We start from the raw sequence: 17,234 nt of genomic DNA, 5'->3' as shown, positions 1-17,234 counted from the left end.
TGATATGAAATAAAAGGCTGGCTTTGCAGCAAACAATGGCCGCGGTCAGCCCTCGGAAAAAAAAAAGCCTTCAGCCTTGTCCGTTCTGTTTGCCAAGCACACAGACAGGCAGGCAGGCAGGAGAAGGGCACGTCGTGGCACACCTCACTCTCCGGGGGGGTGGAGAGGGAGGCTGTTGATTCGTTAACAAACGCCGATCGATACATGCAGGCGGCGGCGGAATGAATTGCCGTCGGCGGGGGCCCAGCACATCACTGGCTTTAATCAACAGTGTCATGAGCGAGAAAGACAAATGGTGTTTATGTCCCGAAAAGCAAGTGCCGCTCGATGTCCTTACCAGTCTGTCTAGGCTCGTGCCAGCTGCCGTGGTGGGACGCTCGTCTGGGTTGTAGGGCCTGAAGCGGGCGTTGAACACATCCGGAACGCCACGGGCAGACCTAGTCATTCCTGCGGGTTTTGGTTGACCACAACCTTGAAAAGCCTGCAATTTGAACAAACACGGGCACCCGACGGTCAGGATCTGAAATGACTTTTTGGGAAGGAGAGAATGAGGGAAAACACGATGTTTGCTTCGAGACTTTGCGATTCGCTCAACACCACACGCTGCTGGTATATATAATGGGCTGCATGCTGAGGCAACCACGGTGACGCGAACGGTGATTCAGCTGGGCTGCGACCGACGTTATTTAAGTTTTACACCTTATGGAAAAACACCACATATACCGTGACTGTATGCGTTGTACAGGAAAGCCTGCAGATGGCTTGAATCCCAACTGACATCAACAGTATGTGAGAATATAAATGTCGTTACAGCACTTCATATTTTCAAACTTTTTTTGATTTAGTGGGTGGTAAAAAATGCAATAAAACACTTGAGCTACTGATATACGCTGCAGAGTAATTTAATACCTAAATCTGACTTTTCAGGCATTTTCAAGTATTGTCAAGTTCAATATCAAATAAAGAGCATGTAAAGAACAATATTAATGTTAAAAAAAAATACAAATACCAAGCATTACAGGCTGTTTAATAGTCTTAAACTAGGGGTGTCCAAACTTTTTCCTTCAAGGGCCGCATAAAGAAAATAAAGGATACAAGGGCCACTTTGACATTGTCCGAATAATTTATCAAACGCGCTAAAACCAATCAATCAAGCATTGATTAAAACTAAATGATAGCCAATTAGGAAGTGACCTGAAGCACACACACACACACACACACACACACACACACACACACAAATGGATAATGTGTCTCCCAAGTCATCACAGTTTGCAAGCCCAGTGTAGTTACCAGATAAGCTAACAGTTAGCTTAGCTTTTTGTATTTCTTCTTCTGTTACTAATCTTTTTATGTTTTGTATTTTGCAGTGTTGGTAAGTACTACAACAAACATCAAGTTCGAGCGAGAAGACAACTGGGCAATTTTTTTTTAAATTGAAAATAAATATTCAAATCATAGTAAATTCATTACGCATGGACACTGGACAGTACTTTTTTTTTTAATGCAGGATTTACTCATGTGCAAGTACATCACAATCCTTAACGAATGGAAGAGCACAGGGCGGTTATTGTGTGTGTGCCGTTCAAGACAATGACCTTGTTCGGTGTCATTTACTGTGAATAGCAAAAATAGCTGGATGCTTTTTGCAGCTTCCTGTGAACACAGATTGTTTTGACAATGCTGTCATCTGGAAATGAAAAAAAAAGCGAATAAACAAAACTTCTGATTTGACTAAATTACTGTAGAGTGTTCTCCTGTCATTATAACCCAAGCTTATCTAACTAGATTACATGAGACAGTTTGACAGCAAAACAAATACAAATTGTACTGTTTGTGCCCTGGTTTTCATGTCACTGACATTTTTTTTTTAGTACAAATGAAACTTCTCAAAAATACAAATATTTTGTCTCTATCTGTTCTTTGTCTGCAACATTCCAAGAAAATGTGAACTTGTGGTTTAACAACTGAAGATTCACTGTCAACTATGTTTGATGATTATTTGGTGCGTGCTGTAAATCAAGTGATATCAATAAAGTTCTCGTTAACAGACAGTTGTTGTCTTTGCATTACGTATTGGCAACGAATATGGACACAGAGTAACACATTTCTACGTGTTTATTAGTGATTTAAACCCTAGGTGAATAAAAGTGTAAACTTTTGGGAAATTTGGAATATCTTTTTTTAAAGCAAAAAATTAACTACAAATAATCTTGTGTTAATGTGCACACTAACAAAAAGCCTATTTACACAAAAATAGTGCCGTTTGGCCCCTCATCTGCATATTTCGTAGTATAAGCATGAAGTTTTTGAAATGTGTCTAAAAGTGAACGTTTTTGAAACCCTCATTGTTATCGTTCTTGTGAATGTTGTGAAAGCTGAAGGACACACACGCACGCACACGCACGCACACACGCACGCACACACACGCACAACTTGACAAATGATGAAACAATGGGCCGTTGTTGCGCATGTGCCTCAAGATAATGAGCTTGAGCGTCCATTGAAGTGCGACCAGCACCGACACCTTTCTACCATCATGCAAAGTTTTCAACTATTTTTGCAGTTCTGCGTTAACACGGATCATTTTGACAACGTTGTCATCTGTGCATGAAACTTTTCTAAAATTGAAACATTTTCACCACAAATGGAAACAAAATTCTTTAATCAGCACCTTTTACTGCTGCTCTCCTTGACATGTCTCTTAACTGAATGTGCGTTTTAATGTAATCTTGTAAACAAACCACATTGTGCTTTCCATTTCCAGTTTACTGCATTTCCTAACAAGTTCTAAATGAGGTACTTTTTATTTTTCACTAACATGACTCTTGAATATACTCATTTAATGAAAGCCTACCCTAAGATTTTCTAGCAGCAGTATGTGATTTAGCGCTGACGTACTGGCACAGCAGAAGACGTACAATACCTTGTAGGAAACCTGTGCGCTGTTGTCCTGCATATTCATGATGGCGTCGGAGATCTTGACATCAATGGGGTCCATGACCGATTCGATGTTGAAAGGTCCCTCCAGCCGCAGAGCCACGAGCAGCATGGCGTCTATCACGAGACGGGTCAAATACAGTTAACGTAAATGCTGACGTGTGAAGCTAGATATTAGCCAAATTAAATAATCATGATGTATAATTGTGCACTGACACATAAAAAGCCTTGTGTCTCGTCACTCTCTACAAAGGAGTATATTTTGTGCTGTGCAAAAAAAACAGTTAAAATATACTATATGTTGTAAATCAATTTATTTTCCAACGGGTCCATTTGTTAACAGCGTTGAGATGGATGAGCTCTACATAAATTGCAATACTAATAAAAAATTTAACATAATATTGTGTTCATTGACTCATTTCCCTACAGTGCTGATGGACCTTTGTTGCACTAATTAGTTAATTAATACTTGAGATTATGTGTCACACCCACTGGCATGTTACGAAAAAAGTTTCGTTTAATGTTGATCCCAAAAAGGAACAATTATCTGTGTACGTAATTTGCTTTTTCTTTGGCTTTTGGGAGCTTTGTTTGAGACACTTATTACAAAAGATGGACCGGTTCCATAGATGACTTAATATGTTTCAGCATGTTTTGCTTCTTCTTTGGCTTTTTCTTGGTTTGTCACGTATCAGCATCATCATGCAATTCAAAGTTAAATGGTTAACTTTTTACACTTATTACTAGGAATGTTCGATTTCACTTTTGTCAGACCAATACCAAAACGAGTACTCAACTCTTGAGTGGTCACTGATACCGATAGCAATTACCGATACCACTTTCGATGTATACATTCAGATAATTTTTAAAAAGACATACAGTAGGCCTATAAATCCCAACATTGCATGAAATAAATGGCAATTTTATATTATTTTATTCTTCTAATTTCTACACCCTTATCATAAAATGGCCACCAGAAGGTGCTGTCGTGAGTACCAATATCTTTAAATAAGGTCAAGTATCAGCCTGATACCGATACCTGTTATCAGTATTAGCGCATCCCTACTTATTACACACTAAAATACAATTGGAGTGAATCCACAATAAACACCCCCCCCTCCCCCCCAAAAACATAATTTTCTAAATAAATAACGCTGATAGCCTCACACAGGGTGCCTCTTTCATTATTACACATTATCTTGTGAGTTCCTGCCATCTTACCACACAGGCACCAAATTACAAGGCATGAATGCCTTTCAGGGTAAATTAAATTTTTATGATGATTGACCCCGTCACGTCAAGCAGATTTCGTTTGGCGCCATGCACCGAAAGCCCGCTGATGAGTCATTGATTTAATGGAAAAGCCAAGCACCTATTCTTACCGGCTGCGGGCGCTACGGGAAGGTCAACGCCTCATTAATGTCACTGTGTGGACACGAGCCAGAGCCTCATTGAATTCAAGACACTTGCGGCATTGTGTGCACAGATAACTTTTGTTTTCGTTGCCATTAATGACACCTTTTTAACCCTTTAAAAACCAGCACATTGAAATTATGTAAAGTAATAAGGACATAGACTCTAACCAAAGCACCGTTGTCCCCTGCACTGTTGCGGTCGCACAGGAAAAGCTAAAATGGGGATAATAGAGCCGTTTGAATGCAGACTAAACCCCATAGGGTATGTATGCTAATGCAACACTGGCTCTTTAAATGGCAGTTGTGAGTTGAACAATTGAATCATAATGGAGAGATTCCCAGATTTACCCCACTTCAATTGGAAATGTAGCACATTACTACAACTGCTCCCACGAGCTGTCCTCTCTTTGGGTGGATTTAAAAAAAATAAAAGTCTCCGTTTTCCTTACCCAATTTGGCATGAATTCTTACATGATGCTATGTTTATTCGCTGCAGTCAGTGTTGAGTGTTTGATACCGTACTGAAGGATACTTTGGCAGAATTTAGAAAACAAAACCAGCCTCTCTTCAGCAACTGATACTAAATTACACAAAAGATTCACTGTAGATTTTTAGATCCGCTGTACTTCCTCAAAAACAAAAGAACTATGCAATAATAACTAAGAGTTGAGACCAAGTCAAGCCGAAGTTAACACCAGGGCTATGGCAAGACCAAGAGCAAAAGTATGGGAGACCAAGCCGAAGACAAGATTTAAAAAAAAAAATACCTTTCCAAGTCTACATTTAGGGGACGAGACCAAGACTGAGGCAATGTGAAACCAAGTGAAAAAAATAAGACCAAGCAACAAGACTTTTAAGAAAATGAAAAGAAGCAACGACCAAGAATTTGAGAAGATCTTTCCAAGCTAAGCCCGACACTTTGAGGGAGGTCAAAAGCAATGTGAAGGCAATGTGAGACCAGACAAAGACACCGAAGAGATGGCATCAAGTTAAGGCCATGATTTTAAGGAGATCTTTTCAAGTCAAGATCAAGACTCGCAGGGAATGAGTTCTAGACCACGGCAATGTAAGACCAAGTCAAGACCAAGACTTTGAAGAAGTGAAACCAAGCAAAAAGCAAGACTTTGAGGATATTAGGCCTTTTCAAGATGTGAGACCAAATCAAGAATTTGAAGATACTAGTTCAAGATTTTGAACAGATAAGACAAAGCCAAGACCAACACTTAGAAGTCAAGGCCAAGTTAGATTTTTAAAATAACATTTACAGAAATCTATTAAATGGAGGAACATGGCATCGATGACAAAGAAAATTGTATGACAATATGAAAGATTCAGAGACCCACTCAAAAGTGTTTTCAAGACCAACACTAAGTGACAAGGACTGATCTTTAAGTAGCTCAATGCTTCTCGAGTACAAATGGTAGAAACATTCAATTGGACATTGAAATGTGACTTTTTGACTCATTTGATCCCCCGTTGAAGTTACCAAAGTTAAGAATGTTTGAGTTTGGCAATGCATTGATGCATTAGATAAAAAATATTTTTTTCCACACACTGGTCTCTGAGCACATCAAAGGTTTAGGGTTCAAATCTTGATCTGTGTGGAGTTTGCATCTTCTTCCCTTGCTCGTGTAGGTTTTGTCCTCCCAGGTTATAAAAATGTGCACGTTAATTTCGTTGAAGACTGAAAATTGTCTGTAGGTGTGAATGTGAGTGGGCATAGTTTGTTTGTTTGTCTACATGTGCTCTGCAATTATCTGGCGACCAGTCCAGGGTGTATGTACCCCGCTTCTAACCCAAAGCCAGCTGGGATAGGCTCCAGTTCACCCGACACTCTAATGAGGACAAGAGCTATGGAAAATGGATGTATGGATGATGCTTTTCGAGCAAAACCAGAGACTACATTTCACTGATTGAAGAGAGATTCTGTCCTGCCTGTCATTTTTTTTATGGAGCTTGAGGTCACTAATGGCTGAGACACATTAGCTCAGCTTGTGCTCCATTTACTCATTTACTCGCCAAATATGTGTATGCCTCTTACAAAAAATGTTTGTTGACACTACGGACGGGAAATAGCCCATGATGCACCTGTGAGGTGTTAATATGCAGACCACATCAGTGCCAAATGGCCTTGTGAAGTAGCACTTCAACGGTTGGCTTCACTGAGTCTCTACAGTAAGTGTAAATGACACTTCCATCTGGAAAGCAAAAATTTGAACTCGCCTTCGAGCAGCGATGACGATCAGTCGTCTCGATGAGTTTCCCGGCAATGAGTGCACTGCATCGCTTTGTTTCAAGCGGCGGTTGACACTGCCATTCAGCTACCAATGTAATCTGTTTACCATGTAAATATGCCTGAGTTGGTCCGTTCGCACGCTTGCTGCACAAAAAAATTAGAAACATCTAGCGTGAGTATAAAAGCTGTCAAGTGCATGTAGCGACAATTTAGGTCAAAGGAGCCGACTAGGGAAAAAAGTCATTTTCATGGTATTTTTATAATAAGAAAACTGAGTTGCCTCTGGCATCGGAGATAATGGCAGTCGTTCCCAATGACGCCTGATGTTTTCCCTCACACTTATCATACTGGCTCCTCAAAGTAAGAGAAAGAGTGCCTACAGACACAGAAGACATAGTGTAGAGACCACCGGTCCACCAGTGGTGGCATGTGGGGAAACGACATACTCTTAGTTACTTGTGCTATGTCTGACAAGCTTTCGACGTGGTTTTCCACTGCCTGCACTTCCTTGGTGAAATATCATCCAATTTATGGAGAAAGGACGTTTTAGACAACTGTGAGATGTGCCTTTGAAGGTTACAGCCACTGAATCAAAGTGGCACAAGGAAATCATGCAAATAACGTTGAACTTGGTGGCTAACAAAGCATACAGGTTTTGGTGCGGAAGTCATCCAAGGTTTTGCCTGGCAATCAAGACGACGAATGAGAAGCAACAGTGTCTGTAAAGCTTGTTAGCTCTAGTCCAACCATTCAAAGCAAAAAAGCAGTAAGACGATGCAAACGCTGCAATCAGTAGCATTTAGCAAGCCACGAATACTAACCTCAGTATGAGACACAAATAGAATAACACGAGTGTGCCAAAATTTGGAGCTAGCATACATTCAATTACCGGTATCTAACATTTCATACAGGAGTTAGCAAGCGTACCATTAGTTTACAATTAATACAGATACATTGCTTATCTTGGATCTTACAAAGGTGTTCCTATTAATCATTTGGGAATTATTTTGACTGTTGGGCCTACAGCTTTACCAGAGCCTGCCCTTATCTAGGCTAATTTGGGCTTTCAGTAGGATGACTAGACTTCTTGGTTTGCCCGCCGGGACAGTCTCGGTTTTGAGCCTTGTGTCACGAATCCCGGCGAATTTCGCCAACCCCATTTTTTTGTCTTGATATTATGCAGGTCCCGTCTCAGCATCCAGTGTTTTCCCATGTGTCACTCACGCAGTTGTCATGAGAGTGCATGGACTTGTTAAGCGCTGTTGAATTGTCAAACAAGATAGCATCTAGCATTAGCTAAAGCAATTACATAACCACCTGTCACTAGAATGACTAGCGGTTAAATTTGTTATAAATAGTTCCTGGTGAGAATTTATTGTATATTTGATTTTCAGCAGAATTGTAGTGTCCCAGGTTTTGAATTTTGAAAATCTGGTCAACCGACCAAGGTATTGCCTTTCAATTAAGACATTGCTCCCGCTGGCTAGTCCTAGTACTGTAGACTTAAACTTGACTTTATTGATCCCTTTGGAATGACTCCCTCAGGGAAATTTACATTTCCAGCAGCAATAAAAGCAAACAGGCATGCAGACAGGAAGAGCATCACACAGATGAAGAAAATAGAAAAATTAAACATTTACAAACATTTACAAAAATGTACAAACATTTACAAAACTGAATTAAATACATAAATAAAAAATAAAAATGAAAATAAATAAAAATAAATATTATCATTCAAAAGCATTACGCTGTTGCAAATTCTGCAACAAGGAGCATTTAGCTAACAATGGGTACTAACTTCAATATGTGACAAAAATAGATGAACACTAGCACGTTGATTCATGAATAAAAACATCATACCCTGACATCAGTAAAGTAGGGTTCGTTGGAGCTAGCATGCCTGTCACATGTCACAAATGCAGATACCCAAAGCATTTTAAAAGGGCAAAGCTATTTTCAAAATGTAAAAAGTCCTAAACTGCATCATTGAATTCAGGAAAGTGTCAGACTTGTGTTCTGTGCAGATCTGTGATTGGCCAGACTGCATTTGGACCACAATGGCATAGTTGGCACTCTCAGCCAAATGTTCCTAGCATCAATGCAGAGATAGGCGAACATCCAGCTGTGGGAAATCTTTTTATCATGCAGACACAGCCTTGGAGATAGACAGGTCCTATTCTGAGCCCTGGGCTTTTAAAGACAACATCAGAAGCCGTACCTCATGTAGAGCACAGGCACCATGCTGAAGCGACACAATAGACCTCAGCTTTACCAATATGCACATCACTTTGGTTTAAAACCTACCTATTTGAACATCACAGCAGTCACTTTCAGTCTGCGCTCTTTATCAATATTGATGTGCACTTAAATAGGAGAGATGAAATCGCAGAGCAGACATCGACAAGTCAGGAAAGTGAGCGAGCTTATCTATGAGAGTTTATTTTCACTGGGATGAAAAATAGCTCATCATTTTGGCTTGTGCACCTCATCTGTGGCTCAGTCACCCAACTAATGGCACTAAAAAAAATGGGATGAAAACAAAAATAACCCATTTCCAATTGTTTAGACTTGGTTAAGGTTTGAAATATATAGCGTACACCTGCTCAGGCTTCCTTCTGAAAAGTAATTCCCTATGTGTCTGTATTATACGAGCTTCACTGCTTGAATTGAACAATTTGAAATGTTTTCTACGATATCCTGATTTGCCGAGTTCCACTTGTACGTATATTATGTATTAAGAAAGACCTCATAAGGTCAAACACAATCTGTTTTCTCGTAGAAAATAATAGCAAGAATGATTCCTTGGGTTGAACTTTCACCATCATATAACCATGCTATTGGCTAGTTGCTGCATCCCTTCCTCACATATAACGTAACATTATTGTAGTCATTTATCATGCTTACTTAGCCATTGCTCTACTGTGGTTTTTATCCCTATTTCCCATATCTGTTGTGTCTCTGTCCCTTCAAACCCTTTTCTGTCCAGCTGCATTTTCAATAAACATCACAATACAAACAAGCACAGAGGGAGTATTTCAACATGATGCACAGATTACAGGCAGTGGCAATGAAGAGACAACAGGAAGCAGAGCTGGAGGTGGCGGAAATTAAGACGTTGGGGGGGGGGGGGGGGGGGGGGTTCTTTAGGAGTGACCAGGTTGGATAGGATTAGAAATCAGCTCATTAGAGAGACAGGAAAAGTTAGATGTTTTGCGGACAAACTTGGAGATGGCTTGGACAAGTCGAGAGGAGAGACAGTGAATATACAAGTAGAAGGGTGATTAAGATAATAATAATAATAGAAAAAAAGATTGCCACCTGTCACCCTGAAACCATTGTCCATTCAAAATTTTGGTTGAATTCCAAATTTTATAACCTTAGGAGGCATTCGAGGTTCCAATGTTTCATATTTGTTCTAAAAATGTGTACAATCAATCAGACAAACTGTGTAACACTAATAGTTGTTTTTGTTTTATGTAATGACCACAGCGTGCATTATCATTAATTCTATACATCACATAAATCATGTTTAGCACTGCTACTTCCACCACGACTCAAATTTGGATGGAACCTTAAAAAACACGACATCCACAAATGCCATTGGGCTCCACTTTGGGATGAAATGGAGTTGAAACAAACTAGCAGGCAAGGAAGCAAGAAAGCAAACTGCGGGCAAATTGCCTTCATCTACTTTGAATTACAGTTCCGGCCAGCGCAGCAGCGACGCAGGTCACACACTCTGCAGCAAATGAAACACATACTGTGGAATTGATGAAACACTTCACATTCAAGCAGTATAGGTTTAGATCCCTACATATTCTAGCCTGATAATGGAAAATAAATATAATGAAATATAAATATAACAAGTTATCCTTTATAGAACATATGGTCACACACTTGCAAATAAAAATAATTAACAGCGGAAATACAAGGGAATAAAAATAATTTGTTCCAGCGTGGCTATCATTAAACGGGCAATGTTTTATATTAACAAGCTTTGATTTAAACAGCAGCAATGTTTACAAATGTCAGAAGAAATTAACTTTTTGTCATACAACCATTGTAAAACATGCAATAAAATAACCCTACGACACATAAAGCAGCTAGCCGATAATCCTGCAACTAGCGGCTGTGCTAGCGGCTAGCATTCTGAGCCAATTCCAGGTGGCGTACCGTCACCTGCCTACAATGCAGGTTGCTGTGGATTCGCTTCCCCGCCTGGAAGACCGTGTTTGTATGTGTGCGTTTTTGTGTGAGTGCAAGAAGAAGAAGAAACATTCTGAGCCACCTCCTTCACTACCTCCCCTTCAGCTTCCTAGTTATTGTTCTCTTAAGGTTCCTCTTTCTCTCGAGTTGTGTTCTTTGACTTACCAAAAAGCCAAAGACAAAACTGAATACACCCTGAATTAATCATTTTATACTTATGACCTGAGTCCTTGTGAGATTGGTCAGTCACCGAAAGCTTTAGCCGATATTAGAGCCACAATTTCCCAGAAAATGTTAATCGAATTCTGTCATCAACGACTAGACAGGCATCCGTGTTTAACCCTGACTAACAGAAATTATGTACAGTGTTCCCAAAAAATACCCACAATAAATGAAATTTGTGTAGTTAGCTTTATGTTTTACATTTATTATAAATGTTTTAAGGCTCTAAAACCCCTCACCGCACAGTTTATACACTTTTGCCAACTAGGCATTTACATTTTTTGACATTTCTCTCTTGTTTAAACATTTTAAATGTTCAAACCTTCATAATTTTTTATAAAATAGGTACATTACTGAAAAAAAAGAAGAAGCATGAAACAGCAAGACTGCGAAAAGTGACCCGCATTATAGCGAGGGAACACTGTAGTTCCCTTAAGCGTGGATTTTGGTTTGGTTAAATTAGCCAGTGGTGGCTTTGCGCAAGTGCCATTCATTTGCAGTCTTGTCACGGAGGACTTAAACACTACATCAAAGCCAAAAAGGTAAGCAGAAGTGCTTTGTGTTTTATTGAATGCGCATATTTGTCACTGATGGTGTTATGGTTTCTCTGCTTGACTTCTGGCAAGCAGTGTGGGTTCAGTTCCCACTCAGTGGCGGTGTGAATGTAAGTGTGAATGTTAGTCTGTCTGTCGGCATTTGTGCTGTGTGATTATCTGACCGACGACAAGTCCAGGGTGAAGTCTGCCTTAAGTCTGTTGGAACTCATACTCAAAGATCACACATCAATTTGTCAATCCCATGTCTGCTACATATTACTTATGTGAACTATTACACTACCAAACTAAACTGAGAACAAACTAAGACTTATTATCTGAAGAAGTGAAAGTGAAAAGGGTTTTCAGTCCCATTGTTGAAACCCAGAGCATCTATTAAGACTTCAGACACGAAGGACACGTAGCGCTTGAGCAAAGAGTGTAGCTTGATAAGTGCTTGTCTTTCACAAGTGCCGTATGACCTCTTTCAAGCTGTTCAATTCAATCACAGACGGTGACATTGAAAGACATGTATGAATAATGTTTCTACTTTCTTCCATTTGGCTGTAAGTACTGTTAAGGTAGTTCGTTTTGTTCCTCTTGAGTTCAGATTCTGTCAATTGAATTCTCTAGCACATACATTGATTAGCATTAATTGGAAGGTGCTTTTATTATTTATTATAAGAAAGCCTCAAATAAATACTTTTCAATGCCGGCCTATTGTCCAACTAGTGTAATTCCTACTGTGCCCATGCACACACCAAGTGAAAAGATAGGTGGTAAAAAGAAGCTGAACAAGAGGAGATTTAAGCATACAGTGTTTTATCACTAGGTCTAACTTTTTGTCTGTTAGAGGAAAATGCATTCTGCAAGTATTTCACGAGTTGCTTGTGTAACAGATTTTTTTTTTTTTTTTTTAAATCTGCACAGTCTTCTAAAAGTAGACTAATTTCATCATTACGTGTAACAGATTTTTTTTTTTTTTTTTTTAATCTGCACAGTCTTCTAAAAGTAGACTAATTTCATCATTACCTTAAAGCTTTCCATGAAGTGTCTTACCCTTTTCCATTTTAGGCTGGATGCACAGCACACTGCAGGTTTAAGTGTTCAATTTTCCCTGCCATTGGTGGCTGGTTAATAAAGTGTGTTTTTAAAACATACAGATGATGATCAATGAAGAAAGAAAAAAATATTCCTCAAAATACAAACTTTCCAATGAATCACAAAATCTCCAAGTGAAACTCATTCTTTCTGTTAACACAGGTTCATGTACAATATAAGCTGCAACATGAGGCCTTCATAATAATAGTGTTAGAAAAGTATCAAATCTGACCCAATGCTTTAGCTTTATTCCCGCTCCAGTTGCCCACTCATGTGCCCCTGTCATCATCTTTCTTTAGCAGCGAAAAGTGGGAGTCGGCTAAATCTATTTGAAATATTAATGACACGCAATTACATTCCCACCTCTTCTTGTTCGCTAAAGCTGATAATGGAATCCAATTCAAACCTGCTGGGAAGGAGGGTCACCGAGCCAGGCCAAACCTGGCAGGTCTACACCGGTTGCAACGCTTAACCCTTGCCTCGCAGTGGGCTCTGAGAGCTCTAGCAGCAAACCTCTGAAAATTTGAAAGGTAAGAGTAAAAATATACTGAAGGCTGAAGTACTGCTGGTGGAATATGACATGAAACCCTTTCAACAAAAACTCTGCTTTAAAGGGGGCATTTTTAGAAGAGATTGACTTTTTAATGGCTTGTAGTGTACAAATTGTTGGGTCTCTGGAGTGCCCGCCAACCCATCAAATGTGAAATAAACAACCAAGTAAATCTACAAGTGGGTATCAAGCCTATGCAGACCACACATAAGTCAGTTGTGTGTACACTACACTACATTACTCCAAATTGACTACAAACACAACACTGCAAAGATTAGAAAATAGAATCGCTGCTGTGTATAAAAATGCACATAGATACATGTCAAATATTCCACGTCACTCAGTTACAGATTGACGATCGACAGCTGCAGCTTCATGACTGGTCTAATTAACATAATTCAACTGTAATCCCACTCTCCTTAAAACCTGAATTTTCTGCTTTTGCAGATGGTATTATATTTTTTGGGGGAAAAGGGCTTGTCACAAGAATCACGTTATCATAATTAACGCACAAAGCAATTGTTGTCTTGCAGGAACAGGCGAGGTCGGTGAGAATGCTTTGCCGTCCGGCGGGGAAAAAATTGATTAACGAGGGTCTACTCAGCAGAACCCTTTTAATCTGTTGTTTGATTCTGGTATGAGATTTATTCGTTGTAACGAGGGCAGAAACACAAAGATGAAATTGCTTTAGAGACAATTGTGCATATGATAACACCGTCCACATTAAAAGTGAGGATGGTGTTCAAAGAATGTTGATTGCTTTAACTTTTTTTTTTTTTTTACACTTGTATGACAGATATGAAGAATGTCACATTTCTTGTACGATTAAAGTTTTTGCAATGGACAGAATGACCCTGGAATTGATTAAATCATTCTCTATATTTTAACCTTTGTGGTTAAGTGTTATGAAATGAGCCTCTAAATAAGAAAGAAAACATACATACATATTTCTACACTTCCTGGTAAAACAGTTAACAATCTTGAATATTGTCATTAAAACATTGCCTGTACACTTACGTAATAAATGTTTGATAAGGGACATTATTTGACCCTGTAACAGGTGAATTCCATTTCTAGAATTCCCCTTTGGCCAACCAGCATCCTGGCACAGATTTTTGATCAATGGTAACTTACCATTGGTAAGGGTCCCAATAAATATGAATTTACATGTGATGGATCCTTGGAGTGTCCAGTCAGCGTGTGTATTATGAAATATTTAATTGTCTTTCCTAATTATTCTCTTGCTTGGGGGCAAGAAAAACAAGTGCGTGCATGAGGTCTTTGATTTCATATTGTTCTGAAAAAGGAAAAATCGCTTTATGAATAATCACAGGACTGGTGAGACCAAACGCAGTCGAAGGAAGTGATTAAGACACCCTGGCGTCATTTCTATTATGGATACATTTGCAAATTTAAAAGACACATTTTTTTTAATCATGTCAAATCTGAGGAATATACTGTGCACATATAACTAGTATACACAGAATCAGTGCATCTGTTTGAGCGTACAGATGGTGCGACTGTCAACACACACGCACACGCACACGCACACGCACACGATGGATAAGAGGCGAGGTCTCGTTAATGTCAAGTGCTGTATTTTATTTGAAGTGAGAGATTGTTGTCTTGTGGAAAAAATGTAGCTATCAGTGGGTGCAGCTTCTGAGTTTAAAGGCTTTCAAACTCTTTGCTTGGATTATTTTTCACCTCCTCCAATAGCTTGTCGTCTGTGCTCAGCCGAGCAGACACATGATGTTGGTGTGAACGCCGCACCATCAAGATGAATTTCTTAGCCGACGCTATGCACCAGCCCACATCTCAGAACGTCAGAGACCGAGCAAATAAAGTCACATTTGCATACTGTGGCTTAGCTTATATAAATTCAACACATATTTCTGCATGTCCATGATTAGAAGAGCATTTATGGCGAGACCTTAAGCTAATCGAAAAATCTTTCCCATTAAAATTAGCTTGAAATGTCACAGGCAAAACTCATAAGAGCGCTGTTTCATTGACCACAATAAGATCTGATGAAGACAGACGGAAAGCTGCTCCTGCATTAATGAGGCACAATTCGAAAGTGGATATCACCCAGTGAAGCACAGATGTTGCCTGTTGCATGAACTTATATAAATTAACAACTGAATAAATGGACATTTGTTTGTGCCTCAGTTTGTTAGTTAAACATCTGACTGACTGACCAACGGATAAACAAACCGGGTGACCGATTAACTGACTGGCTGACCAACTAACTCATGGACTAACCAACTGACTAACTGACAAGACTAAGCAACCAACCAACCAACTGACTGACCAACTAACGGACTAGCTGACTAACTTACTAACTAACCAAATTAATGACCATCCTTCTCACTGACTAACCAACTCACTACCCAAGTGACTAACTGCCCAACCATTCAACAAATGAACTCAACCATTTATCTCACTGAACAACTAACTAACTAACCGACTGACAAACTGACCAACCATTCAACAAATCAACTCAATCACCTCACTGAATAAACTAACTTAACAACCAACCAACTGACTGACTGGCCAGCTAATGGTCTAACTGATTAACTAACCAACTGGCAGATGTATTGACTGACTGGCTGTCCAACCAGCTAACTAACCAACAGAACCACTGACCAATTAGCCAATCATCCAACTAACTAACGAACGAACTAACTAACCAACTAGATAACTAACTAACTAGCTAACTAGATAACTAACTGATTGGCCGACTAAGTAACTGAATAACTAAGCAACTAATGGAATAATTAACTAACCAATTGGCTGACCGACCAGGTGATTTCTAAATCAATTGCTAACCTAAAAACTTGATTTACCAACCAAACAACCAACCATCTAACTGACTGGATGTCCAACCAGCTAACTAACTAACTTATAGACTGAATGACTGAATAACCATCCACCCATTTTTATTCGAATTTTCAAGAAATGCGAAAATAAAACTATAAAAAACTAATAAAAAGGGCCCAAAATTCACAAAAATAGTTTTTACGCTTGGAGGGGGTGGATTTGGAAGCATATAGAAAAAAGAAAAATGCGAATTTTGGCTATGGAAACAGGTTTTGTGAATAAACGCTGACAAGACAGGATATACGTCGCACGTTTTGACCGGATATTATGTTGCACGTACATTTGTAGTCACAAAGCAATGGCCGACGATAAAGTAAAGTATATTTAGGGGTACGACGAAACAGAAATCTTTTTGGAATTAATTAAATAAGTGAAAATTAATGCAATTTTAGATGGAAAACAGCAAAGAAACGCTACGGTTTGTCAAGAATTACAAAAGCAAACTTATATGACTTCATCGCACCCCGCGGTCGCTTCCTGTTCTTCTTCTTCTTCTTTTAAATTACTGGTGGATCACATCGCTATGGTGTATACCGCCACCTACAGCGGCGCAGTCCCCTCTCAATATTCGCAAAAGAAGAACAGATGGAAACGGGCATAAGTCGCATGTCCGTTTTGCCCATTTTCACAAAATTCGCTTAAAAACTTCGAAGACATTTCACTTGTGTTTTTTTCCGCAATGTGTCAGCAAGAAGGACGACAATATCCCATGTTTAGGCTTCATTCTTGTTCATTTATAAACCATCATACTTTGTCATATTAGTGTAAATAGATGATATATTGTACATACATGTAGATTTGTCCCAAAGACCCCAGCCATATAAAAAAAACATTTTAGCAAGTTTGTCTTCAAACTATCATGCAAGCAGTTGTTATGCTACTTGTCGCTACATACACAGGAAGCCCACATACTTGTTTTCTGGGTTTGGTCACGTGTTGTAATCATTTTTGAGCAATATCCTCCTAAACGGTCAAGATAGGCTAATATAAGCCAATGAGCATGTGTGAATGTTTTTTTTTGTGCTACTAACGAGGCAATATTACAGCAGAATGGGTGCCTCTGTGCCACTGGGGTTGTTTCAGGCTATTACCAAGCCTAGATTGTATTTACTGTTTATTGATATTCTCTCCATTCCGCTACATAAACC

At 39.2% G+C, this 17,234-nt stretch overlaps 1 protein-coding gene across 2 annotated transcripts in view; it reads right to left on the bottom strand.

Moving 5' to 3' along the window:
• Window positions 1–17,234, bottom strand: part of LOC147164605 (glypican-6-like) — an 86,060-nt gene that overhangs the window by 29,746 nt on the left and 39,080 nt on the right. For both annotated transcript variants that reach the window (XM_086090578.1, XM_086090579.1), the window contains exons 5-6: window positions 2,927–3,057; window positions 338–481 (exon numbers count right to left, since the gene is read on the bottom strand). In XM_086090578.1, the coding sequence (XP_085946704.1) occupies window positions 338–481; window positions 2,927–3,057 (275 nt within the window). The remainder of the gene's footprint in view (window positions 1–337; window positions 482–2,926; window positions 3,058–17,234) is intronic.

Source organism: Leptonotus elevatus, chromosome 12 (assembly GCF_054856555.1).
Source record: "Leptonotus elevatus isolate MCC_2025b chromosome 12, RoL_Lele_1.0, whole genome shotgun sequence".
NCBI classification, from domain to species: domain Eukaryota; kingdom Metazoa; phylum Chordata; class Actinopteri; order Syngnathiformes; family Syngnathidae; genus Leptonotus; species Leptonotus elevatus.
Note: the sequence above shows the minus strand (reverse complement) of the source record. Positions and strands in the feature narration are given on the sequence as shown.